Here is a 27,523-nt window from a genome sequence, read left to right as displayed (position 1 = left end):
TATTATTCCAACTTCATAATGTGGAAATATATAGAAAACACAGGAAAATCACATTTTTGACTGCACTGAGCCTTTAAGCAAAGGTAAAGTGAAAATGTCAGTTCACGCCAAAGGTCAGGTAAACAACATGAGGCAATAGAAGGCACTGTACTGTAAATCAGCTTAATAAATAAGGTAAAACAGCCATTCATAACTAGCCTGGGTACCAGTCTGCTTAGCTAACATTCCACTCTGTGTCATTGCTAAACAGACTGGTACCCAGACTATTTCATAATCCATTCATCCACAGCATTTCTCTTCTCCCTCAGTCACACCACAGTCTCGCGGCCAGGGTCAGGCTCTGAGAGCTGGCTGTCTGAGAAGGGAGGTCTGGTCTGCTCCTCCCCTCCCTCTCCTGTGTCTGAGAACTGCAGTGGAGGCCCAGAGGGCAGCTGAAAGGGCTCAGGGAAGGCATGAAAGAGGACAGGAGATGGCTCCAGCTCTGTCTCAGTGAGCCCTAGTCCATCCTGACCCTGCAGTCCCCCCATTCCTCCTCCTCTCTTCCCCTGCTCCTCCTCCTGGTCCTCCTCCTGGTCTTCCTCGTGTGCCTCATCCAGAGGGAGCTGTAGGAACTGAGGGAGCCACAGCTGCTCTTTCTTCAGCAGGCCTCTCTGATCGTCCACACTGCAGCACTGGGTTCTGGACAGAAGCTCCATCAGACCTGTAGACAACAGACAAATCATGTTAGGCTCATGCCTTAATGTAATAGCTACATATATCCCTGAAAACAGCTGATCATAGCAATAATGTCCAGTAGGTTCCCTCACAAACCATTCCCTTACCATCCATGTCATAGGTTTTTCTAACTGCAGGGTTTCTCAGCCTGGTGTTGGTCCGGACTCTGTCAGAGCTAAAGAGAGAGCTGGTGTCCACCTCTACAACAGCTGATCTTCTCACCTAACCAATATAGAAAAATGTCACATTGTTGGAAATGCCAATAACTTTTTAAAGATTCAATCAGATCAAACGTTAACCGGCAATAGCGGACACCCGCATAGCTGGTATTTTGGCGGTGTCGGAGTTGTAACTGTGTTAGAGCTGTCAAATCGGTGAGCAGCTGCTCGTGTGGTTGTCACGAAGCTACAACTGTCCCACTCGCTTTAGAAGTTCAGAACGAGAAAGTGTATGCTAAATTGAAATAATGGCAATCTAATTGAATATCATTCAACAAAATAATAAGTATTTATATCAGCCTAATCGGGGTGTAGGTTACATCACACATTCCAGTGTTCCAACTTGTAACAAGGCTGCATGGGATTATTACTAATATGACTCGGCGCCTCCAATGGCAATGTCTGCGATACCCGCATAAAAAATACTACAGTTTACTATAGAATATTATAGTACTTACTATAGAATTCTGTAGTCAACTGTAGTATACTGTAGAATACTGTACTCCACACCGTAGTTGATAGATAGATTTATTTGACAATTTAAAACGCAATACAATCACACATGTGGATAATGCATTTAAAATCATCAAGGATGACACAAAAAAGTTTGAAAACGTATTAAATAAATGGTTTAAAAAATTTTACAAACACAAACATAGTAGGCCTAGGCTACACAGTAGACTTAGCCTACTTGGGTTACATATATAACACATAATAAAACAAAAGACAGGATGACATTGTCATAGACATTGTCATGCCTAGAGCAGGACTCCCTCAGTAGATCAGCGATCTCAGGCTCCTAAATCGAGTTAAATTATGGTTTGATGATGGTGATGCCAGATGATGCAGTTTGCTTGCCGGCTCTGGTGTTATCCTCTGCCTCTCTGTAGCCTGTGATGCAAGATGATGGAGTTGGCTTGCTGACCCTGATGTCATCCTCAGCTCAGCCTCTATGTAGCCTGGACTTCATACTCCTCCACATCCAACGTGTAGCAAACACTTGGGTGATGCCTCTACTGCTACAAAGCACAAAAAAGCCCACCACACATCAGTCCAGAGCAGTAGTGATCCTTACTAGGAGCTCTCTGCCATTTCCACAATGCAGTCAGGTCTTATGGATCAAGAAGCAGTCGGTGCTGAGATGCATCATTTAAATGCATGCAAACATTAGCCAGCTAGCTAGCCAAACCAGACAAGTCAACCTGCCATCAGTCCTGCAACTCCATGGGTAAAAACAACCAGATACTGTATATCCAATCAACAACTCAATGACTTATCAAAACTAAAATTCCAGATCTCTCTGTTTAGGCTGCCTTACGGCGCCATGGAAACCACAGAACCAGTATCCCTTGATCATGTGTAGTATTTACTATACAATTTTGTAGAATACTATGGGGGTGTTCGTAAATTCACTCTGGCTATCTATTACAATTTCAGAGCACTCTCGTCTGAGTGTGCCAGAGCGCAGAATAACTGATGAATTTACGAACATGCAACACCCGTTGAATATGACCGTTGTCAGTAAACGGCTGCAAAAAAACGTAATTAAATTGTTGCCAGCAGCACAGTTACAGTCACCAACGCTCTAGATAACATGAAAACAGCCTAACCAGCTCTGCTAGGGCGAGTAAAATGGTCAGAGTGAGGTGTTCTCTCATTTGTGTCTGGAAGTAGCTAGCAAGCTAGCCAACTTTAGCTAGTTAGCTTGGGTGCTTGAATGCCGTTGCGAGGTCAGAATGCTCAGATCAACCCTACTCCTCGGCTAGAGTGTCCAGTGTGCGCTCGGAACACTCCAAGAGCAAAATGCTCTGAATTTATGAACGGACAATCTGACAACATTCTGAATTTATGAATGCCCAGAGCGCACTCTGGCACTCCAGAGTGAATTTAAGAACACACCCATTAGTACACACTGTAGTATTCCTCGATTGTGTAGTGCTTACTATATAATTTTGTAGCATACTGTAGAATTAGAATACTATACTCCACTCAGTAGTAACCAGTGTTAATTAAGCAATAAGGCATGAGGGGGTGTGGTATATGGCCAATATACCACGGCTAAGGGCTGTTCTTAGGCATGATGCAACGCTATTATTGCTATTATAAACTGGTTACCAACGTAATTAGAGCAGTAAAAATAACTGTTTTGTCATACCCGTGGTAGACGGTCTGATATACCACGGCTGTCAGCCAATCAGCATTCAGGGCTCGAACCACCCAGTTTATAATTGTTTTTATAACACTGAGTGTGTTAAATCAACACTGAAAGTGTTGAGTCTGTGGAACCATATAGACACCAAAACAGTGTTAAATCAAATTAACACAATGCTTAATGCCTTGCCGTTCAAATAAATTGTAGAGTTACATGACTGTATTTGTTAGTGACAGAGACATGGTTGTTGCATTCATTCATTTTTGGTCCCATGGACTTCACCAAGTGAGATCCTAAGCAAATATGTTATTATACGGGGGGCCAGTATAAAAAAAAGATGTATTCACTAACTGTAAGTCGCTCTGGATAAGAGCGTCTGCTAAATGTAAAAATGTAAATGTAATGTAAATGTAATAAAAAAAAGTTTTATTTTGAGGGCCTAGTTTTACCCTAAAACCAAAACCATGCCTATCATTATCATATTTCCCAGCATGCTCTATTGCAGGTTGATTTTTAGAATAGTTTGTTTCAATATCTATGTTTGTGCATTGATTGATTGATTCATTAATTAATCTTATACTACTCAAATATAAATTACAAAAATGTTATAAACTTATCCAAAATGTTAGTTGGACTTATTGCACTGATTACTGAAATGGTTGTTCCAGTTTAGATGCTTTAGGTAGTCCCACAGCTTAGTCTTCCCAACCCTTGGAGTCATTCTGAGTACAGGTTGTGGGTGATAAAACATTCTAAAAGTTGGATAGCCCCACACTGGATGGATTCCAATAGGAATTACACATCACCTTGCAAGCCAGCATAATGCGACTTGCAGGCCTGAGTTAAGATTTGTTCCTAAAGGGGTACAACACCATGTAAGGTCATCCTTTGTACCTTTAATTATAAGTGCATAATTGTACCCCAGTTCATACTGTATCTCAGGCCACATCGGGCCTTCAAGTAGGGTTGCAAAATTTCGGTGACTTTCCCCAGATTCCCTGATTTTTCAAAAATCCTGATTGAAGGATTTCTGATTTCCTACCTCCATTTCCAAGAAAACTTCTAACCAGGATTTCTGGAAAAACTGAGAATTTAGGAAAAGTTACCAGAATTTTGCATCCCTACATGCAAGTCACATTATGCTAGCTTGCAAAGTGATGTCTAATTCATATTGAAATCCAGACAGAGTTAGGATATCCAAGAGTTGGAATTTTTATTCACCTGCAACTTGCATTCAGAGTGCCAGGGTTAGGAACGTTGAGGAGACTACCTAAGGCATTTAAACTGGAACAGAAATGTCAGGAACTGACAATTGGATTAGTTTAGAAAAATGTATGTTATTTATCTTTGTGTAGCATAATATTAATCAATCAATGTATATCCACAAACATAGTTAAAGCAGAACAGATGCTTTAATGTTCAAATACATTTATAGAACTTCTGGTCATTTTCTTGCCTTAGAACCTGACTTGCATATCTTACACCACCTTTTACAAAACATTCAATACAAATGTCATCAGTGAATACAAAATTCATTGTTAAGTGTTTTGTTGACATAATATTAAAGGTGCAATATGCAGAAATCGCTCCAGCATTTCCTGGTTGCAAAAATTCTGATAGTTTGCCTAATTTCAGTTTGTGACAAAACAAGCCATCCATAGTGTAGAGAATCATTGTACCATCTAAACCGCCATGAAATGTATTTTCAATAACCATAAATATTGTATTTTCAGTTGTTTGAAGCTGGCGTACCAAACCAAAAGGAGAAGACGCAAAAACGAAGCTTAAGAACGTGAAGCATAGAAATAGTTCACATAGAACCTATCTAACGCTTCTTACACTTGCTTTCAATGAGAATGACAGATCTATAACTCACATTTATATGTGAATTTGGCAGGTCACCCAAAAAGTTACATATTGCAGCTTTAACACATTGTTTTCATCAGAAGAGAAATGTGTTCAATTGTGTTCACTGTTTCCAGCAATCAGTAAATGTCTAATTGTTAAGATTTTTTACAATATTGCCGACTTGCAGAGATGCAGAGAATGAAGTTGGGTTGCTTCTAAGTAACTTTGGGTTACTCCTAAGTCATTATCTCCAACATTGTGACCTTCCTTAGAGCTTTTCTTTGGTGTGGATTTAGGCCTATACATTCATATCCTTGTGTTTCTCCATTGTATTCACCTTTCCTTATTTCTATTGTGGATTGTGTTTCTGTGCGTCAATGGAAAGTCTATAAAACTATGAGCAAACCAAACTTTGTACTGAATACATGGAATTGAATTGTGATGATACCGATGAATTATTCCTTTTTTATTTTTGGGGAATAATATTTGATTTGATGTTTGGTGAAATGTGCATAAAAGGAGAGTAATTCTGCACCTTTGGATAGTTGTACTTCCAATTCTACTCATCATGATTTAGTGACTCCAAAGAAAATGTATTGATCTACTGGGATTTGTAAAACACAGACTAACTTTCTGTTTTGCCTGCTGGGATTTAAGAGATAAGTATGGTTGCGTATTTTTTTTGGCAGGCAGTCATGTTCTTTTGATGAATGTATTTGCAAGTTTGATGGTATAATAAAAGTTTTGATGATTGTATTTATGTTTTGAGAAGGCAACTACATTTTGAAAACGCATTTACTGTTTTGCAAAAGGCCACATAATTCTGTGTCTTGCGGACTCTGTTTTGAAAATCTACAACATCGTTCCAAAAAAATGCTTGTACGCGATTCAGAAAAACTGAAATAGCACTTACTATAGAAGTTTGTCATAAATTGCAATACACTGTACAATAAGACATTTTATCATATTGTACTATTGTACATACTATGGGGCGGCAGGTAGCTTAGTGGTTAAGAGCGTTGTGCCAGTAACCGAAAGGTCGCTGGTTCTAATCCCCGAGCCGACTAGGTGAAAAACCTGTCGATGTGCCCTTGAGCAAGGCACTTAACCCTAATTGCTCCTGTAAGTCGCTCTGGATAAGAGCGTCTGCTAAATGACCAATTTATTTTATTTAATTTTTTACTCTAGTTTACAATGGTATACAGTGGTGAGTACTATGGTAGGCCTACAAATAAATGTATGTGTATATATGATAACTTTGCAAATAATGGTATTTATTTATCCATATTACTCTACTGTGCAATGACAATCATGTACACAATTAATGTGTTGTACTGTAAGTAAATATGTAGCCATTGAACAAATCTGATGTATCATGGTGTAAAGCTAGAAATCATTCTATGAATAAGATCATTATGGAAATAAATAATGGTTAACACATACAAAAATACTATAGTTTACTATCAAACACTACAGTACTTACTATTTAAATTATGTAGTACACTGTAGTAAACTGTAGTATACTGTAGAATATAAATACTACACACTGCATTGATATGCTAATATATATAATTTGCATATACCCAGAAACCTAAATGCCAAGTATAGATCATATATTGTGTTCAACAACAATTATAGTTTCTGAGGTGGAAGTTGGGAGAGTTATATTTGGGTGTTGTGGTGAGGGAGGCCCCGCTCTCTCCTTTCCCAGATGCTTAGTTCATTTCATTCCGATCTCCTTTGCATTATTGTAGCCATTTTCTGTAGCCTGTCAACTATGCCTCTGTCTATCCCTGTTCTCTCCTCTCCGCACAGGCTATACAAACGCCTCACACCGCGTGGCTGCTGCCTCTCTAACCTGGTGGTCCCTGCACGCACCACCCACGTGGAGTTCCAGGTCTCAGGCAGCCTCTGGAACTGCCGATCTGCTGCCAACAAGGCAGAGTTCATCTCAGCCTATGCTACCCTCCAGTCCCTCGACTTCTTGGCGCTGACGGAAACATGGATTACCACTGAAAACACTGCTACTCCTACTGCTCTCTCCTCGTCTGACCATGTGTTCTCGCATACCCCGAGAGCATCTGGTCAGCGGGGTGGTGGCACAGGAATCCTCATCTCTCCCAAGTGGACATTCTCTATTTTTCCCCTGACCCATCTGTCTATCTCCTCATTTGAATTCCATGCTGTCACAGTCACTAGCCCATTTAAGCTTAACATCCTTGTCATTTATCGCCCTCCAGGTTCCCTTGGAGAGTTCATCATTGAGCTTGAAGCCTTGATAAGTTCCTTTCCTGAGGATGGCTCACCCCTCACAGTTCTGGGGGACTTCAACCTCCCTACGTCTACCTTTGACTCATTTCTCTCTGTCTCCTTCTTTCCACTCCTCTCCTCTTTTGACCTCACCCTCTCACCGTCCCCCCCTACTCACAAGGCAGGCAATACGCTTGACCTCGTCTTTACTAGATGCTGTTCTTCTACTAATCTCACTGCAACTCCCCTCCACGTCTCCGACCACTACTTTGTATCCTTTTCTCTCTCGCTCTCCTCCAACACTACTCACTCTGCCCCTACTCAGATGGTAATGCGCCGTCGCAACCTTCGCTCTCTCTCTCCTGCTACTCTCTCCTCTTCCATCCTATCATCTCTTCCCTCTGCTCAATCCTTCTCCCTCCAATCTCCTGATTCTGCCTCCTCAACCCTCCTCACCTCCCTTTCTGCATCCTTTGACTCTCTATGTCCCCTATCCTCCCGGCCGGCTCGGTCCTCCCCTCCAGCTCCGTGGCTTGATGACTCATTGCGAGCTCACAGAACAGGGCTCCGGGCAGCCGAGCGGAAATGGAGGAAAACTAGACTCCCTGCGGACCTGGCATCTTTTCACTCCCTCCTCTCTACATTTTCTTCATCTGTTTCTGCTGCTAAGGCCACTTTCTACCACTCTAAATTCCAAGCATCTGCCTCTAACCCTAGGAAGCTCTTTGCCACCTTCTCCTCCCTGCCCATCTCCGGCGCGGCTCACTCTTGGATTGCGTCCTACCTGACCGGTCGCTCCTACCAAGTGGCGTGGCGAGAAGCTGTCTCCACACCACGTGCTCTCACCATGGTGTCCCCCAGGGCTCAGTTCTAGGCCCTCTCTTATTCTCGCTTTACGCCAAGTCACTTGGCTCTGTCATATCCTCTCATGGCCTCTCCTATCATTGCTACGCAGATGACACACAACTAATCTTCTCCTTTCCCCCTTCTGATAACCAGGTGGCGAATCGCATCTCTGCATGTCTGGCAGACATATCAGTATGGATGACGGATCACCACCTCAATCTGAACCTTGGCAAGACGGAGCTGCTCTTCCTCCCGGGGAAGGACTGCCCGCTCCATGATCTCGCCATCACGGTTGACAACTCCATTGTGTCCTCCTCCCAGAGTGCAAAGAACCTTGGCGTGACCCTGGACAACACCCTATTGTTCTCCGCTAACATCAAAGCGGTGACCCGATCCTGCAGGTTCATGCTCTACAACATTCGCAGAGTACGACCCTACCTTACACAGAAAGCGGCACAGGTCCTAATCCAGGCACTTGTCATCTCCCGTCTGGATTACTGCAACTCGCTGTTGGCTGGGCTCCCTGCCTGTGCCATTAAACCCCTACAACTTATCCAGAACGCTTCAGCCATCTGTTTTTCATTCTTCCCAAGTTCTCTCATGTCACCCCGCTCCTCTGCACACTCCACTGGCTTCCAGTTGAGGCTCGCATCTACCACAAGACCATGGTGCTTGCCTACGTACTCCTGAGTGGCGCAGTGGTCTAAGGCACTGCATCGCAGTGCTAACTGTGCCACTAGAGATCCTGGTTCGAATCCAGGCTCTGTCGCAGCCGGCCGCGACCGGGAGACTCATGGGCGGCGCACAATTGGCCCAGCGTCGTCCAGGGTAGGGGAGGGAATGGCCGGCAGGGATGTAGTTCAGTTGATAGAGCATGGCGTTTGCAACGCCAGGGTTGTGGGTTTGATTCCCCACCGGGGGCCAGTATAAAAAAATAAATATGTAAGTCGCTCTGGATAAGAGCGTCTGCTAAATGACTAAAATGTAAAATGTAAATGTACGGAGCTGTGAGGGGAACAGCACCTCCTTACCTTCAGGCTCTGATCAGACCCTACACCCAAACGAGGGCACTACGTTCATCCACCTCTGGCCTGCTAACTCCCCTACCTCTACCTCCACAGTTCCCGCTCAGCCCAGTCAAAGCTATTCGCTTGCTCTGGCACCCCAATGGTGGAACAAGCTCCCCCACGACGCCAGGACAGCGGAGTCACTGACCACCTTCCGGAGACACTTGAAACCCTACCTCTTTAAGGAATACCTGGAATAGTATAAAGTAATCATTCTACCCTCCCCCTCCCCCACCCCCCCATAAAAAAAAGTGGTTGTCCCACTGGCTATCATAATATGAATGCACCAATTTGTAAGTCGCTAAGAGCGTCTGATAAATGATGTAAATGTAATATACTACAGTAATGTCTGCAAAAACACAACAGTAAATACAACAGTATACAACAGTAATGTCTGCAAAAACACGACAGTAAATACTACCGTATACTACAGTAATGTCCGCAAAAACACTACAGTAAATACTACAGTTAAGTCTGTAATAACACTACAATGAATACTATAGTACAGTGCCCTCCATAATTATTATTATATACTCCAAAAGTATGGATTTGAAATCAAACAATGACTATGAAGTTAAAGTGCAGATTGTCAGCTTTAATTTCTGGGTATGTTCATCCATATCGGGTGAACCGTTTAGAAATTAATGCACTTTTGTACATAGTCCCCCTATTTTAGGGGACCAAAAGTATAGGGACAAATTCACTTATATGTGTATTAAAGTAGTAAAAATGTAAGTATTTGGTCCCATATTCACAGCACACAATGACTACATCAAGCTTGTGACTCTACACATTTGGTGGATACATTTGCTGTTTGTTTTGGTTGTGTTTCAGATTATTTTGTGCCCAATAGAAATGAATGGTAAATAGAATATGTTTCTAAACACTTCTACAGTAATGTGGATGCTACCATGATTACGGATTATCCTGAATTAATCGTGAATATTGAGGAGTGAGAACGTTACAGACGCTACAGGGGAGTTACAGGGGAGCTTAGCATTTTTTAAGGGGTATGATATTTGCGCGTCTATAACTTTCTCACTCATCATTATTCACGATTCATTCAGGATTATCCGTAATCATGGTAGCATCCACATTCATGTAGAAGTGTTTAGAAACATATTCTATACATGTTTACAGTAAAGGTGACTCTAAGAAGTCAATACATTCTTTACCATTAATTTCTATTGCGCACAGAATAATCTGAAACACAACCAAGACAAACAGCAAATGCATCCAACACATTTGTAGAGTTACAAGCTTGATATAGTCATTGCATGCTATGAATATGGGACCAAATACTTCACTTTTCACTACTTTAATACACATATACAGTAAGTGAATTTGTCCCAATACTTTTGCTCCCCTAAAATGGAGGGGACTATGTACAAAATGTGCTGTAATTTCTAAACAATTCACCCAATGTGGATAAAAATACACTCAAATTAAAGCTGACAGGCTGCACTTCAACCTCATGGTCATTGTATAGAGCCAAGAGCCAAAAGACAAAATATTTTTTTATAAATATGGTAATACTACAGTTTTAATAACATAGTAACCTATAATATTTTTTCATGTGGGTATAACGACAGGAGCTGTTTGCTGATTTGACAGCTCCAATGCAGTTACCTCAAATATCGCCTACAGACAGACAGACAGACAGGCAGACAGACAGACAGACAGACAGACAGACAGACAGACAGACAGACAGACAGACAGACAGACAGACAGACAGACAGACAGACAGACAGACAGACAGACAGACAGACAGTCAGACAGTCAGACAGACAGAACAGTGCTCCGGTACCACTCACCTGAGACACAGGGCCTGAGGAGCTACCACTCACCATTGACCTGCTGCTCTGCTCAGTACCTGGGGGAAACAATAGGATCAAATATTCTCAATCTCAAAAACAAAACTACGCAAAACAATTTAGACATGTTGTACTAAATGTAAGAACAGCACAGCATAGAGTGTTGTCTTCAACATGAACAAACCAGAGAAATTCCTGCTCCTAAAAGAGAAGTTGTCAGAAGCCTTATTCTCTACCACCTGACATTTGCTATACATGAATTGCTTGGTCAGTAATGGTTGTGCTGTAGTTAATTCAGTAGATGCAAAGTGAAGTGGGTTTGGTGATGCTAGTGAGACGCTAGTGAGAGCTTCAATGGGGAGGGGTGACACAGTCCACAACAACATAAATGTGGGAAGACATTTGCTCGAGAGGGAGCCCTGGTCCCACTGCCGTTGGTAGCGTGAGAAAACACTGTTTTGGTAACTGATGCACATTTTATTTTATTTTTACCTTTATTTAACTAGGCAAGTCAGTTAAGAACAAATTCTTATTTACAATGACGGCCTACACCGGCCAAACCCGGACGACGCTGTACCAATTGTGCGCCGCCCTATGGGACTCCCAATCACGGCCGGTTGTGATACAGCCTGGAATCGAACCAGGGGGTCTGTAGTGACGCCTCAAGCACTGAGATGCAGTGCCTTAGACCGCTGCGCCACTCGGGAGCCCACATAAGCAAAGGATGAAGAGATAATGTACTGTAAACGAAGCAAGTCCACTCACAAGGACATTTACAGTAGTATTCACACCCAATGACTTTTCCACATTTTGTTGTGTTACAAAGTGGGATTAAAATGGATTTAATTGTCATTTTTTGTCGACGATGTACACAAAATACTCTGTGGAGAAAAATTCTAACATTTGTCAAAATAAATGTATGGAAAATAAAAAAAGAATATATTTTAATTAGATAAGTATATTATATTATTATTATTATTATAAGTATTCAACCTCCTGAGCCAATACATGTTAGAATCACCTTTGCCAGCGATTACAGCTGTGAGTCTTTCTGGGTAAGTCTCTAAGCGATTTGCACACCTGGAATGTACAATATTTGCCAAATATTATTTTACAATTTCTTCTAGCTTTGTCAAGTTGGTTGTTGATCATTGCTAGCCTTGCCATAGATGTTCAAGCTTATTTAAGTCAAAACTGTAACTAGGCCACGAACATTCAATGTCGTCTTGGTAAGCAACTCCAGTGTGTATTTGGCCTTGTGTTTTAGGTAATTGTCCCGATGAAAGGTGAATTTGTGTCTCTGTGTCTGTTGGAAAGCAGACTGAAACGTTGCTGTTTTTGTCAAGCAAAACAAGACAATTAGTGATACAGAGTTGGCATGATAGCACAAACAGATTGGCACTTAGGCTAGGTAAAATGATGGATTTTACTTCTTTGAGATTCATTGCAAAAACAAACAAGCACCACTAAGTATTGCCAATTGTGCTGTCTTCTTAGAAGTAATTACCATGAAGTGCTGTGTAAATACCAGATAAACACTAGCTAAACAAGCACTGTAAATGATCAAGCTTTACAGAAAATTCTCATAGGAAATCATAGTGTTTTGGCGTAATAGGATATAGCGTAATGCAGAATATTGTACTGACTCCTTTGGGAAATATGGGTATAAGCTTTGTGGATACAGTATCAGTTTTGAGCACAAGCAATCTCACTGTCTAGGTGTCTCTCCTGCACACACATACACACAAAAGAAAACACACAAAACAAACGCAATTTTGCAGCATACTAGCCTTTCACTCTGTCCAGTGTTAGCTTTTTGTTGGCCAGGGAGGTTACGGCCATGCTCATGCTTAGGGACTCTTTGCTCCCACTCTGAAATAAAAGGGAGTATGGAGAGAAAACATCAGAGGGTTTATAGGTTATGCAACAGCATAGAAAGTCACAGTCAGTCCCATAGTTAGACTCACCATGGTGACTATGACATCCTGTGGTCGCAGACGTTGCTTCTGGAGCACTGGGGTCAGTGCTTCCTGTAGAGACTTACTGGACTTTACCACAATACCCACTGTCTTCCCTGTGGACACTATCTCCACCCTGAGAAATAGACACAACTTGGCATTGGTATGATTTTGTTTGTTTGTAGGGTTTATTTCATTACAGGATAATAAAAGTGGACATGTTGTAAAATATCAGGATGTGGACACTCACGCAAAAGTCACCCTGAGCTCCAGAAAGACCTGCTGCTCCTTCAGAACTGAACTGTCCTGATCCAAAGAGAGGGGCTTCTGGGGAGAGACCGGAGAACAGAAGGTGAATAAATAGCACAGGTACATCAACTATACTAGGCATAGAAACTCTCCAGTCTCCTCAAACTAAGATGCTGCTGAGTCTGACAGACAGACACCATATTGGGTGAAACCAATCGTCTGCATGAGAGGTTGCTTGATTGATTGATTTTATAAGCCACTTAAAAAAATACATATACACACAGTACATATTCAAACACACGATAAAGTCAATGACTTATTTCCATTGTGGTCCCTTGTGGTCCCATTGTGTTACATACTCTACACTCTTAGAAGGAAAGGTGCCTGGAATAACCTTTTGGGATTCTAAAAATTGCCACACCAGTGGAACCTTTCCAGGTCAAAAAGGTTCCTTGAGGAACACCTCTGAAAAGGGTCTTCGAGGAACCCCTGTGTAAAAGTTTAAACCGGAAACTTTTTGTGATGGGATGGGTTCAATAGTCCGCCACAGTGGATGTGTCATAATATCCATAAAAACACAGAAATGGTTCCAATTGTTTTTCCGCCATATATTTTTCACATTGTGAATTATACAAAAAAATCTAAATAATTGTGTGTTTGGTGTAGACTTACATTTACATTACATTTACATTTTAGTCATTTAGCAGACGCTCTTATCCAGAGCGACTTACAGGAGCAATTAGGGTTAAGTGCCTTGCTCAAGGGCACATCGACAGATTTTTCACCTAGTCGGCTCGGGGATTAGAACCAGCGACCTTTCGGTTACTGGCACAACGCTCTTAACCACTAAGCTACCTGCCGCCACACGACCTTGGTGTGACAATTTGATAGCTGTGTAATTCTCTCTCAGACAAGATGAGTCGCTATGCTAATTATTGATGAAAGTGACCTTGTCCGACCGAGAGAGATTTGCGCAGTTATCTAAATGTCATACCAGGGTAAGCCTACATGAAACACAGACCTTATATGAAGTAGTTCTAAAATCACAGAGGGAAAAATGAATGGTGGAAAAATGACTGGAACCATTTCCAGGTTTTATGACTCATAATGTGGTATTAAATGTTGAACCTTTTTAATAATATATTGTAGAGGTGGCAGCCTATCAGGAGATTAGAGGCGTGGCTTATTGGAGGCGTGGCTTTCCTATAGTTATTCTTTGCCACCTGTTAGAGTAAATGTCATTCCTGTTCGCCATTTTAAGTTTATACACTGCAGATTTCAATTTTCTTGACTTTTGCTATTTCGAACTGTCTGCATCTGGGTTTTATCCTGAGTAGTGATAATTGAGGAACTCTAAGCTGAATTGAAGCTACAAAACTGTCAGTGTTCAAACTTAACATATGATGACAATACAACAGAACCGATGAACAGGGATGACATTTACTCTAACGCCTTCAAGCTCAACTCTGGATGTCCAAGTCAGTTCCACTGCATTTTTTTCATTGTTCCCCTCTAATCAGGGACTGATTTACATTTACATTTTATTCATTTAGCAGACGCTCTTATCCAGAGCGACTTACAGGAGCAATTAGGGTTAAGTGCCTTGCTCAAGGGCACATCGACAGATTTTTCACCTAGTCGGCTCGGGGATTAGAACCAGCGACCTTTCGGTTACTGGCACAACGCTCTTAACCACTAAGCTACCTGCCGCCCCATTTAGACATGGGACACCAGGTGTGTGCAATTAATTATCAGGTAGAACAGAAAACCAGCAGGCTCTGGACCTCATAGGGTAAGACATATTCCACAGCTGGCCTCTGCTCTGCATGTAGGAGCCGATTCTGACTGAAGCTCACCTTGTCCTTGCCCTGCAGGTAGATTATGACATCCGAGAGGGGGAGGCCTCTCTTCTCACAGAGCCCAGTGAGCATGGTGCGGATGGAGAGGCCAGGTCGGGCTGGTGCCAGGGAGGCAGTGCCATCAGGCAGGAACACACAGCAGTACTTCTCAGCCTGGCCCGCACGCCAACGCTCCCTCTCCAACTGCTGGGGGGAAAGGAGGTAAAAGTTAATTCAAAGTGAAATGTTGACAACAATGATGTGATAGTTAGAGCTTGGTGTGTGTATGCTCACCTCTACTGCTTTGAGGAGAGACCCCGACCTGGCTGTGCTCTGTAAGACTGCAGCATGGTCAGCAAGCTCGGCTAAGGGAATGGGTATTCATCAGACCAGAAAAGTAATATACTGTACTGTAAATTCTGAACCAATGCTATCCCCATTGTATTATACCTCCCCACGATCCCCTCTTTTCCCGTCCTTTCTCACTGGTCAGCTTGTTCTGTGGAGCTCCTTTTCTCTTCTCTGCTCCCTCGTCCAAATCCAAAGGTAGAGACTTTCCTGGTTTAACCTTTGGTTTCTATGAACAATACTCAGTCATGAAGTGATGCGTTGGTTTATGCACAAACATTATAGCACATTTTTACAGTACTGTATGGTCAGGGCTGGCCCTAGCCTTTTGGGAGCCCTAAGCGAGATATGGTTGAGGGGCCCCACACCTCGCAGGCAAAACATTTTAGTGGCCTCCCTCTTGACGTCTGAGATAAACATTTTCGTTTTAAAGTACATTTCCTGCAATTCTACACATTTTGCCATGGGGTGGAGATAACATTTATCAGTTTCACAGCTAATTTCCTGCAATTCTACACATTTTGCCATAACTTATGCCATGTTAATATGATATCTGAGTGAGAGTGACTAACAAAATCAATGGGGGCCCCCTGGAGGTCAGGGCCCCTGGGCACGTGCCCTTTGTACCCGGTCGTTAATTCGGACATGATTACTACAAGTTTAGATAGTTGGCTAGACTAATTTACCGATCCAAAATGTTTTGGCTGATATGGGCTATTTGAGGGACTGTCAGCAACTGACATAACAAGAGGAAAACTGCTGATGCACAACCAAATTTCGAAACTGCACCTTCTGTATTCTACTATTCTAACTCTCAACAAACAGTAAGTTGAGACCCCAACTGAGTTCCAATTGTATTATTTTTTTTGTACGCTTATGTCGCTTATACCTGGGGTCGGCCTTGTGTACAGTACCTCTTTGGGTTTCTGGTCAGCCTTGGGTCTGTTACTAAGAGCGGGGATGTCAGTCCCAGCAGTCTTTCTGGTTGCTGTGCTCTTCAAGCGGGGGCCCAGCTCAGGTAGAGGCCTGCCCTCCACATTGGCCAACATGCAGCTCTGGTAGAGCTGGGAGCGAACAAAGCGTGTGTAGCTGTCAAACTTCATCAGCTTGAAGATCTGAAGTGAGGGAGAGAGAGAGAGGAAGCTTTGTCAAGTCAGGCAACACAACCATCTTTGTTACTAAACTCAGTTTTCATGGCATTTCATATTTTTCCTGCTATGTTTCCCACAGCAAAAGATGACCATGCTACTGTATGAGTACTTAATAGAGGAATATTTCATTATTTTCTAATGAGGCTTGGTACAGTAGATGATGTGGCCATGGTGGTGTACCTGTTGTTGAGCCTTGTGATACATGTCAGGGTGAGGGTTTCTCACTTCCCGCTCCTCGATGCGGACTGTGTCATCAATGTTGATGGGATGGGAGGCACTGCCTGAGAGGTAACTGCTGTAGATGGAGCGAGCCTCCTGATTTAACTGGACAGAAGAGGAACATGGTCAAACCCTGACTGATAGAGACCCCTCTTAGAAATAGCACATGGGGTAATCTTGAAGCTGTCAAAACCCATTTTCATCTGTGAAGTACCTTCTCTTTCTGATTGGCTGGGATCTGTCTGAACTTTTCACATGCCTGCCAAAATAAGATGTTCTCAGCACTGACCTCCGACTTCAGGAAAGCCTGTGGGTTTAAGCAGAAAAACAGCCCTGTCACCAATCTTTACCCAACAACAATACCTTATCACCAGGCATAATCTTCAGCCTGTTTTGACTCTGAAAACTGTGGGTAGTTTCTTAAGATGGAAACCTCTTGCACAGTGTTTTTATTGGATCTTAGCACTACCTTAAATTCGACTTACAGTATACCCAGCAAACCAAAATTGGTCTGAGAACGTTCCCAGAACATTCATTAAGTTGCCCCAAAAACTGTCTAGTTGTGCTGATGATTATGCAATGTTTGAATAAAACATTTACCTGATGTTGCAAGAACTTTCCCAGAACACATTTTGTAATTACATCACCTGGAAACCTAATAAGAACCTTAGGGGAATGTTCTGTGTTGGTTGTTACAGATGTTGTGCACAACATTTTAGTGAATGTTAGGAGAACATTCCAAGGATATTTCATTTCAAACATTTTCAGCAAAAAAAACATTTTGTTATCAAGAACATTACTTGAATGTTTTTGGGACGTTATCATCCTAATGTTAGATAAAAACCCTAACTAGAACTTAATGGGAATGTTAGCTAATGTCCTGGGAATGTTCTCGGTTAGCTGGGTATTGTTTACTCTGATATTTCTGTCTCACTCACACACATTCCTCTGCTCTCCACAGGCCTAATAATCCAGACTGGTGAATCTCATCTCTTTTTCTCATAAATCCTCCAGCCCTCAGGAGGAAATCAGACGCCCACGTGGTTCTGACTATTAAAGTGACTCTTGCGTGGGCCTCTTTCTCACTTTAAATTCTTGGCAATTTGACAATCAATCTTTGTGGCAGAGCTTTGTATTGTCTCCCAGTCAGTAAAATGCTATCATTTAAATAATGTTTTTGTTTGCTTTTCATGTATTGTGTAATTGATGTGTATATAGATACAGTATGTAGAGTGTAATTGTTGTTTTTGATTTTTGCTAAAGAAATCGTTGTCGTTCCTTTTAGATGACAATGTAAGTGTTCAAAATAACTTCAGTTATCTCTTCAAAACAATGGGCCCTCCTTGAAACAAACACACAAGACCCATAAACACACAAGCACAAATACACTGTATACTAAAGCTCATCATGAATAAACCTGAAAGATTGTGTACAGTCAGGTTGAGGTCTTACCGTGAAGTAGAGGACCCCAGTTGGGTCCTGTAGGAGCCTCTCAAAGCTCACAGCCCAGCTAGCCACCTTCCCCACACCACTGGCTCCATCACTGGGCACAGTGGGGAGACTGGAGTTACTGCTGGAACACAGGCCCACACTGGCCCCACGCTCCTCTGGTACCACATTCAGCTCTGGAGACATTAACAACAGGGCTGTACTGGATGTAATACAGAAACTAGCATGTACGTTTCACTTTGAAATATGATCTGTGTCTTCTCCTGTACTTGAACATAGTAATGGGATTTTGAATAGAGAAAACTTTAAACTAATCACTGAGTTGTGAAAATGTACAGGAAATTAAAAGATGAATGTACAAGAGAACAAGTCCTGAGAAACTCCCTCACGTGACTTTCTCTCACATACAGCTGTCAGCTATTGAGGAGGAAGTCATTGTGGTAACACTGGAACATCAAAGCCAGACAGGCTCACTTTGACAAACAGCAAACATTACTTACAGTGAGCTCCAAAAGTATTGGGACAGTGACACTTTGGATTTGAAATGATACAGTGTCTATGAGGTTGAAGTGTAGACTGTCAGCTTTAATTTGAGGGTATTTTCATTCATATCGGGTGAACCGTTTAGAAATTACATCACTTTTTGTACATAGTCCCCCCATTTTAGAGAACCAAAAGTATTGGGACAAATTCACTTATGTGTATTAAAATAGTCAAAAGTTTAGTATTTGGTCCCATATTCCGAGCATGCAATGATTACATCAAGCTTGTGACTCTACAAACTTGTTGGATGCATTTGCTGTTTGTTTTGTTTGTGTTTCAGATTATTTTGTGCCCAATATAAATGAATGTTAAATAATGTATTGTGTCATTTTGGAGTCCATTTTATTGTAAATAAGAATAGAATATTTATAGATACTTCTACATTAATGTGGATGCTACCATGGTTACGGATACTCCTGAATGAATCATGAATAATGATGAGTGAGAAAGTTACAGACGCACAAATATCATACCCCCAAGACATGCTAACTTTTCACCATTACAAAAAAAAATGTTGGGGGGGGGTATGATATTTGTGCTCACTCATCATTTTTCACTTTTACATATTATGTGTGTCTTCTCCTGTACTTGAACCTAGTAATGTGATTTTGAATACAGAAAACTTTAATCTAATCACTGAGTTGTGAAAATTTACAGGAAATTGAAAGATGAATGTACAAGAGAACAAGTCCTGAGAAACTCCCTCGTGACTTTTTCTCACATACAACTGTCAGCTATTGAGGAGGAAGTCATTGTGGTAACACTGGAACTTCAGAGCCAGACAGGCAGGTGAACCAAATAGACAGTGCATTCTTCAGCTTTGACAAACAGTAAACACTACTTACAGTGAGCTCCAAAAGTATTGGGAAAGGGACATTTTTGTTGTTGTTTTGGCTCTGCGCTCCAGCACTTTGAATTTGAAATGAAACAGTGACTATGAGGCTGAAGTGCAGAATGTCAACTTTAATTAGAAGGTATTTCCATCTACATCGGGTGAACCGTTTAGAAATTACACGACTATTTGTACATAGTCCCCCCATTTTAGGGAACCAAAAGTATTGGGACAAATTCACTCATATGTATTAATGTAGTCAAAAGTTTTGTATTTGGTTCCATATTCCTATCACGCAATGATTACATCAAGCTTGTGACTCTACAAACTTGTTGGATGCATTTGCTGTTTGTTTTGGTTGTGTTAAAGATTATTTTGTGACCTAGATGCCCTCAATCTCACACAAATTATCAACGAACCTACCAGGTACAACCCTAAATCTGCAAACATGGGCACCCTCATAGATATCATCCTGACAAATTTACCCTCTAAATACACCTCCGCTGTCTTCAACCAGGATCTCAGCGATCACTGCCTTATTGCCTGCGTCCGTAATGGGTCCGCGGTCAAACGACCACCCCTCATCACTGTCAAACGCTCCCTAAAACACTTCAGCGAGCAGGCCTTTCTAATTGACCTGGCCCGGGTATCCTGGATGGATATTGACCACATTCCGTCAGTAGAGGATGCCTGGTTGTTCTTTAAAAGTGCTTTCCTCTTAATCTTAAATAAGCATGCCCCATTCAAAAAATGCAGAACTAAGAACAGATATAGCCCCTGGTTCTCCTCAGACTTGACTGCCCTTGACCAGCACAAAAACATCCTGTGGCGTACTGCATTAGCATCGAACAGCCCCTGCGATATGCAACTTTTCATGGAAGTCAGGAACCAATATACACAATCAGTTAGGAAAGCAAAGGCTAGCTTTTTCAAACAGAAATGTGCATCCTGTAGCACTAACTACAAAAAGTTTTGGGACACTGTAAAGTCTATGGAGAATAAGAGCACCTCCTCCCCACTGCACTGAGGCTAGGAAACACTGTCATCACCGATAAATCGAGAATAATCGAGAATTTCAATAAGCATTTTGCTACGGCTGGCCATGCTTTCCACCTGGCTACCACTACCTCGGCCACCAGCTCTGCACCCTCCGCTGCAACTTGCCCATGCCCCTCCGCTTCTCCTTCACACAAATTCAGACAGCTGATGTTCTGAAAGAGCTGAAAAATCTGGACCCCTACAAATCAGCTGGGCTAGACAATCTGGACCCTTTCTGTCTAAAATTAGCTGCCGAAATTGTCGCAACCCCTATTACTAGCCTGTTCAACCTCTCTTTCGTAACGTCTGAGATCCCCAGAGATTGGAAAGCTGCCAAGCTCTTCAAAGGGGGTGACACTCTAGATCCAAACTGTTACAGACTTATATCCATCCTGCCCTGCCTTTCGAAAGTATTTGAAAGCCAAGTTAACAAACAGATCACCGACCATTTCGAATCCCACCGTACCTTCTCCGCTATGCAATCCGGTTTCCGAGCTGGTCATGGGTGCACCTCAGCCACGCTCAAGGTCCTAAATTATATTATAACTGCGATCGATAAAAGACAGTACTGCGCAGCCGTCTTCATTGACCTGGCCAAGGCTTTCGACTCTGTTAACCACCGCATTCTTATTGGCAGACTAAATAGCCTTGGTTTCTCAAATGACTGCCTCGCCTGGTTCACCAACTACTTCTCAGATAGAGTTCAATGTGTCAAATCGGAGGGCCTGTTGTCTGGACCTCTGGCAGTCTCTATGGGGGTGCCACAGGGTTCAATTCTCGGGCCGACTCTATTCTCTGTGTATATCAATCATGTCGCTCTTGCTGCGGGTGACGCTCGGATCCACCTCTATGCGGACGACACCATTTTGTATACATCTGGCCCTTCATTGGACACTGTGTTAACAAACCTCCAAACAAGCTTCAACGCCATACAACACTCCTTCCGTAGCCTCCAACTGCTCTTAAACACTAGTAAAACTAAAGGCATGCTCTTCAACCGAACGCTGCTTGCACCCGCCCACCCGACTAGAATCACTACTCTCGGCTGGTATGACCTAGAGTGTGTGGACAACTACAAATACCTAGGTGTCTGGTTAGACTGTAAACTCTCCTTCCAGACTCACGTTAAGCATCTCCAATCAAAAGTTAGATCTAGAATCGGCTTCCTATTTCGCAACAAAGCCTCCCTCACTCATGCTGCCAAACATGCCCTCGTAAAACTGACTATCCTACCGATCCTTGACTTCGGCGATGTCATTTACAAAATAGCCTCCAACACTCTACTCAGAAAATTGGATGTAGTCTATCACAGTGCCATTCGTTTTGTCACCAAAGCCCCATATACTACCCACCATTGTGACCTGTACGCTCTTGATGGCTGGCCCTCACTACATATTCGTCACGAAACACACTGGCTCCAGGTCATCTATAAATCACTGCTAGGCAAATCCCCGCCTTATCTTAGCTCACTGGTCACCATAGCAACACCCACCCGTAGTCTGCGCTCCAGCAGGTATACCTCACTGGTCATCCCCAAAGCCAACACCTCCTTTGGCCGCCATTCCTTTCAGTTCTCTGCTGCCAATGACTGGAACGAACTGCAAAAATCTCTGAAGCTGGAGACTCTTATCTACCTCACTAACTTTAAGCATCAGTTGTCAGAGCAGCTTACCGATCACTGCACCTGTACACAGCCATTCCGAAATTAGCCCACCCAACTACCTCATCCCCATATTGTTATTTATATTGCTAATTTGCACCCCAGTATCTCTATTTGCACATAATCTTTTGCACATCTATCATTCCAGTGTTAATACTAAATTTACCCCATATGTAACTCTGTGTTTGTTGTTTTTATCGCACTGTTTTGCTTTATCTTGGCCAGGTCGCAGTTGTAAATGAGAACTTGTTCTCAACTGGCTTACCTGGTTAAATAAAGGTTAAATAATTTTTTTTTATATATAATGTAGGGGCTTCATAACATATGCATGCACCATTTTTCCGATATTTATTTTGTATACATTTTTGAAACAAGTTATTTTTTTCATTTCACTTCACCAATTTGGACTATTTTGTGTATGTCCATTACATGAAATGCAAATAAAAATTCATTTAAATTACAGATTGTAATGCAACAAAATAGGAAAAACAACAAGGGGGATGAATACTTTTGCAAGGCACTGTATATGTGTGAATATGTTGAGAGCGAAGGACACAATGTGCTACAGGGCCATTCACTTATTCATACACAGCTCTGATTTACAGCTCCTCAAAGCACTCAGCTGAAAGTGTGTATGTGTGTGTGTGTCTGGCCATCCATATGTATAACTGTGAGAAAGCAGACCATCTATTGTCTGGTCTAGTCTACTGTCTGGTCCGACATGTTCAGTAAAAAAAAAACGAATGTATCAACTCACCTCCGTCTGACACTGCCAGACTCTGTAACCACAAACATAGACCAGTGAATACATCTGCTTTAGATTAGGGTAACAACAACCAGATACACAATGATTTTACATCTAAAGTAACATATTTTTAGTTGGAATAAAACCTCTACTCTTTAGCAGACTTTAGAGCTTAGACAGTGAGACTGCGAGACAGACAGACAGATCAAATCACAAAACACACTAACAAGTCTAGGCCCACTTACTGCACGTCCATTCGGTATTCCAAGGTTTTTATGTATTATGAACATTGCCGTATCGCTTCAGTTAATTTAAAGATTCCAAGAGAGACATTGATAGATCACTGAAAAAGGGTTCCGGTAGTGTTCTTCTCTGAACCTACCTGCTTTGCAGTGACTGCCACTTCCTGACTGCACAGGAAGTCTTGCCATAGCAACATGACCACAAGAGGATGTGTGTGCACTCTGCACAAACCCTTGTCTCACTTTACCCACTTGTCTAAACCAATATCATTCTCATTCATGCAGACAATAGTATACACCAAAACATGAAATGAATACACTGCAGATTACACAGTTTGAAAATAGTTTGTGGTGTCTGAGTTTCTCTTGCCAAATATTGGTCTTGTCTTAATTAGCATAAAACTGGATCTTAACCATATAGAATTAGGAGGATCTCTATGCTTAACCACAATAAACTGCCACCAGCTGTAAGTGACTAAACACATGCCATCACTACCATAAACCACAGCTCTCATGTTGTCTAATATTAGTTAATAATTAGTAAGTACATTATTATCTATAAGTGAATTAAGTGAATTATCTATAAGTCAATTTTAGTATAGGTTTACCCTTGTGAAATTCAGTGGTCTAATGCTGGTTTCATTGTTGTATCTTCCAAGTCTCCGTCGGAGAGAGGTTCTCAGGGAAAGTTGAGAGAATCCTTTGGTGAACTCTTTGAACATCATCGTTTTCTGTAGGATAAATTCAAAACAATCCAACATTGATCAGATAAATTACGTCACACTTGGCTAAACTATAATATGACTTGTTTGAGCATGTTTCATACTCTCTCAAAATCTTGAACTTCCATGACAACCCAAGGGGAGCTGGAAAATCGGATCCTAGCTATCCCTAAGTGTTACAATAGCTACAAGGCACCACAGGAAATTCCCCAAAAAGCCACAATCCTCACGAGAGACAGAATATCTACTGCACATGATTAAATTAACGTAAAAGTATTGTACCTTCTCTCTGGTATCTCCAGTTGTTTTCCTCAAAGGACAGTGGCAGGATGCAGAGGTCTCCATGGCAGTGGTGGACCCTACTGGAGTAGACGGAGAGAGAAAGGAAAGGAGCGGAGCGGTAAACAGCTCTGGGCGGCTGATGCCAGGGGACTGGTCTGCGGCCCACAGTGATGATGGCTTATTACTGAACAAACAACATCCCTGCCATAAACCACAGCTCACATGGATATAAAAATCAATGGGTGGGACACAGATAGATGAACACAGCAACCGTTCAAGGGGAAGTCTCAGGTTGTCTCCTCCTCCGTTCCAGTTTCGCAGTGACTATCGGTTCCTAAACCTGTGTGAACCAGCCCGCATGTAACCCACTCATAACCCATTTTAACATAAACCAGCCTGCATGCCCATATGGCCATTTATGCATACACAATGTAGACCTGTGCATACCATGTTTTTATTCCTCAATTCAAGAAAATAAGATTGACCTTCATCCTTGTGTAATATACTGTATATGACACCATTCACTGTAACATTTAATTATTTGCAGTAACCTACTAATATTTGAGTAGTATTTTATTAGGATCCCCATTAACTACAACCAAAGCTGCAGCTACTCTTCCTGGGGTCCACACAAAACATGAAATAATACATAATATTAATAGACAATTATAGCTGAAGGACAGAACTACATAAAATAGCATTATACATAGCGTTAATAGACAGGTACAAAACTACATACATTTTAAATAAGAATACACACTTTCATATTCTTATGCCTTAGCAATCCATGCAACATGTACCTATAATAAAGGCTACACTGCAGTCTTCCATTTTGTTACAGTTGCTTACTGTTACAGTTGCAGGTCCTGATCCTAATCTCTCAGAACCAGTTGTTCTGTAAACACCAGTGAGAATCTCACAACATTAGGAACCACCCGTGTCTTTGGTTCTCCCATTTTGATGTCAATATTATTCATAATAATAATGTGATTCATAGATGCTACTGAATGCAAGTGCAACGAAAACGACAATGGAGCCTGTGGCTCACTCATACTGAGAGAGGAACTGAAGAGAGCTACAGCTTGCAGGGCATCATGCATAGAGAATGACAATAGAGTAGCCTACTGATGGATAAGTGTGTGAATGTGTGTTAGACGAATCTGACTCATGGCGAGATGATGCATGAGTCGAAGAGGAGCAAATACTAAAACAAACACCAAGATGATTTGCATTGAATTTGTGACTCTAGAGAACATTTCTTGTTACGATAGAATAGAGTTTATTGGCAAGACAAAATCAAAGAGATTACAGGTGCAATGAGACACAAATGTCTCAGCAGTTTCTATTGTATGATATAATTTCAATAAGCCCCCTTTCTCCTTGTATGGTATAGATGTAGGATCTTAATTTGAGTTAGTTTGCTACAGCGGGAACATAATCCTGCAGCAACAGGAAATGTGAATTATTATATGGATTATAATTAATGGGCATTTTTGCAGGGGTTGATACATTTTTCATAAGGGAAAATCAAGTCTGAAATGTCAAAGTGGAAATTAGAAACTTCAGAAGCCTTTTTAAATCTCAAATACACTACAAGTTGTATATTTCCTGCATTGCAGGAATGTTCTCCTGCAACATGGTGATCAAATTAAGATCCTACATCTGCATTATCCTCTCGCTCAATGCATTAGCAGCAATACAGCTTTAAACTGACCACAGCTGGAGCAGACTGGATCCTCAAACCGGACTGACATGCACTATTAAGGCTCTCAGCTCTCACTCTAGGAGCATCAGGCCACGAGACTCAGAGGTAGAGTGACCGCTAGGATTACCTTGACAACACCCTCTCCTCTTGGCAGCCCAGGTATTTGTATTGCAGCAAATAAGCAATGAGGCCAAAAAGGTATAATAACCAGTGCAGTTGGTAGGGTTGCTATAGTTGTCATTCGGTCTTACTCAGGATTGCTTTCTCTTAAGATTGACAGGATTCCAAGATAATGTGCAATCTTCTTTGACTGTATATCATATACAGACGTTTAAAAGGCATTTGTGCTGGACTGCATTGTGTAAACTGTAACATTCCATCTTAGTTGTGTCACTCTGACAGTCTGGTTAAGCTGGAGCTCAGGGTTGGCTTGTAAATAATTGAGGACTGAGAATGTCTCCTTCTGCAGCTATACAGGAGGGGATGATGTCACTCACGGCAATCACTGCAGCAGCAAAGTCAATGCGAAGAAAGATTACAGTGACATAACTAAGGGAAACAGCCCAAACTGGCTCTATTGTGCCTCTGTTCCATTTTAACAAAGATTTCCCCCTTGGTTTATAATAGACCCAGACCAGAGAAATGCAGGCTTTTGTACTGGGAGAGGGAGAGGACACTCAAGTTACTAATCCTTGAGTAACGGTCCTCTGAGGGTAAAATGAAGTCGTGATTCTTTCAAATTTGAAACTTTTTCAGAAAGCTATTTTTACTCAAAACACAAATCCCAATAGAGACTCAGAAAATACTTGAAGATTGGTTGGGCCTATGTTGTATTCTCCTCATGCAAACATGCATGATGTCAAATATAATCATCTGATGATGATTAATGATCCCCAGCTTGACTCTGACTGGATTTTCCTTGATATTATTCACTAACAATCACTGAGTATTTCATTGATTCAGACATATGCTGGAGTGTATTGTACAAAATAGGAAAATCCATGTGTCTGAGTGACAAAGGTTGATCCACGGGCACTCCACCAACCTTTTCCCTGTAGATTTACAACATTATACTGGCAGTTGCCAGTTATATACTGTAATTGTGATTTACAGCAGGGATGCTGAACATGTTGTACAGTAAGAAAAACAGTGCTGTATTACACAATACAGCATTACACTGTAAACAAGCCTACTGTAATCATTACAGCAACACAGCTGTAGGATATTATATAATTAAAGTAATTTGCTGGCAATTCTGATGCCAGTATAATGCTGTAAATGTACAGTACAGCATGTTACCGTAATCAGTTTTACGGTACCAATACTCTTACTGTAGTCTTTTTACGGTTATTGTAATGAATGAATTAATGAATTAAATTCATTGAGGGGAGGCGGGTTTGTATTTTACAGTATTTAACTGTAATTGCATGGGATTGGTGCAAGCAGGTTGGCTGCAAGTGTTTTTTATTTTTATTACAGCATATCATATACTGTACATACATTACATAGAAAAGGTATGTGAACACCCCTTCAAAATAGTGGATTCGGCTATTTCAGCCACACCCGTTGCTGAAAGGTGTATAAAATCGAGCACACAGTCATGCAATCTCCATAGACAAACATTGGCAGTAGA

The 27,523-nt window shown here is 41.7% G+C and overlaps 1 protein-coding gene across 6 annotated transcripts; it reads right to left on the bottom strand.

Annotated features, from left to right (window-relative positions):
* On the bottom strand, window positions 1-24,338 carry LOC121579663 (regulator of G-protein signaling 14). 6 transcript variants are annotated; one of them, XM_045224474.1, is made up of 16 exons: window positions 24,186-24,338; window positions 23,790-23,912; window positions 22,952-22,973; window positions 18,125-18,297; window positions 16,887-16,979; window positions 16,634-16,777; window positions 16,217-16,417; window positions 15,405-15,531; window positions 15,249-15,319; window positions 14,973-15,161; window positions 13,118-13,194; window positions 12,877-13,003; window positions 12,700-12,781; window positions 10,910-10,968; window positions 822-936; window positions 1-700 (listed from the first exon to the last, which is right to left on the bottom strand). In XM_045224474.1, the coding sequence occupies exons 1-16, from the start codon at window positions 24,246-24,248 to the stop codon at window positions 309-311; spliced, it is 2,058 nt and encodes a 685-aa protein (XP_045080409.1). In that variant the 5' UTR covers window positions 24,249-24,338; the 3' UTR covers window positions 1-308. The 6 variants fall into 6 exon arrangements, with proteins under 6 accessions (XP_045080409.1, XP_045080411.1, XP_041750386.1 ...); XM_045224476.1 differs by having other exon boundaries at window positions 10,943-10,968; XM_041894452.1 differs by having other exon boundaries at window positions 13,118-13,191.
* Between the last annotated feature and the right edge of the window lie 3,185 nt (window positions 24,339-27,523).

Source organism: Coregonus clupeaformis, chromosome 13, assembly GCF_020615455.1.
Source record: "Coregonus clupeaformis isolate EN_2021a chromosome 13, ASM2061545v1, whole genome shotgun sequence".
Taxonomy (NCBI): domain Eukaryota; kingdom Metazoa; phylum Chordata; class Actinopteri; order Salmoniformes; family Salmonidae; genus Coregonus; species Coregonus clupeaformis.
Note: the sequence above shows the minus strand (reverse complement) of the source record. Positions and strands in the feature narration are given on the sequence as shown.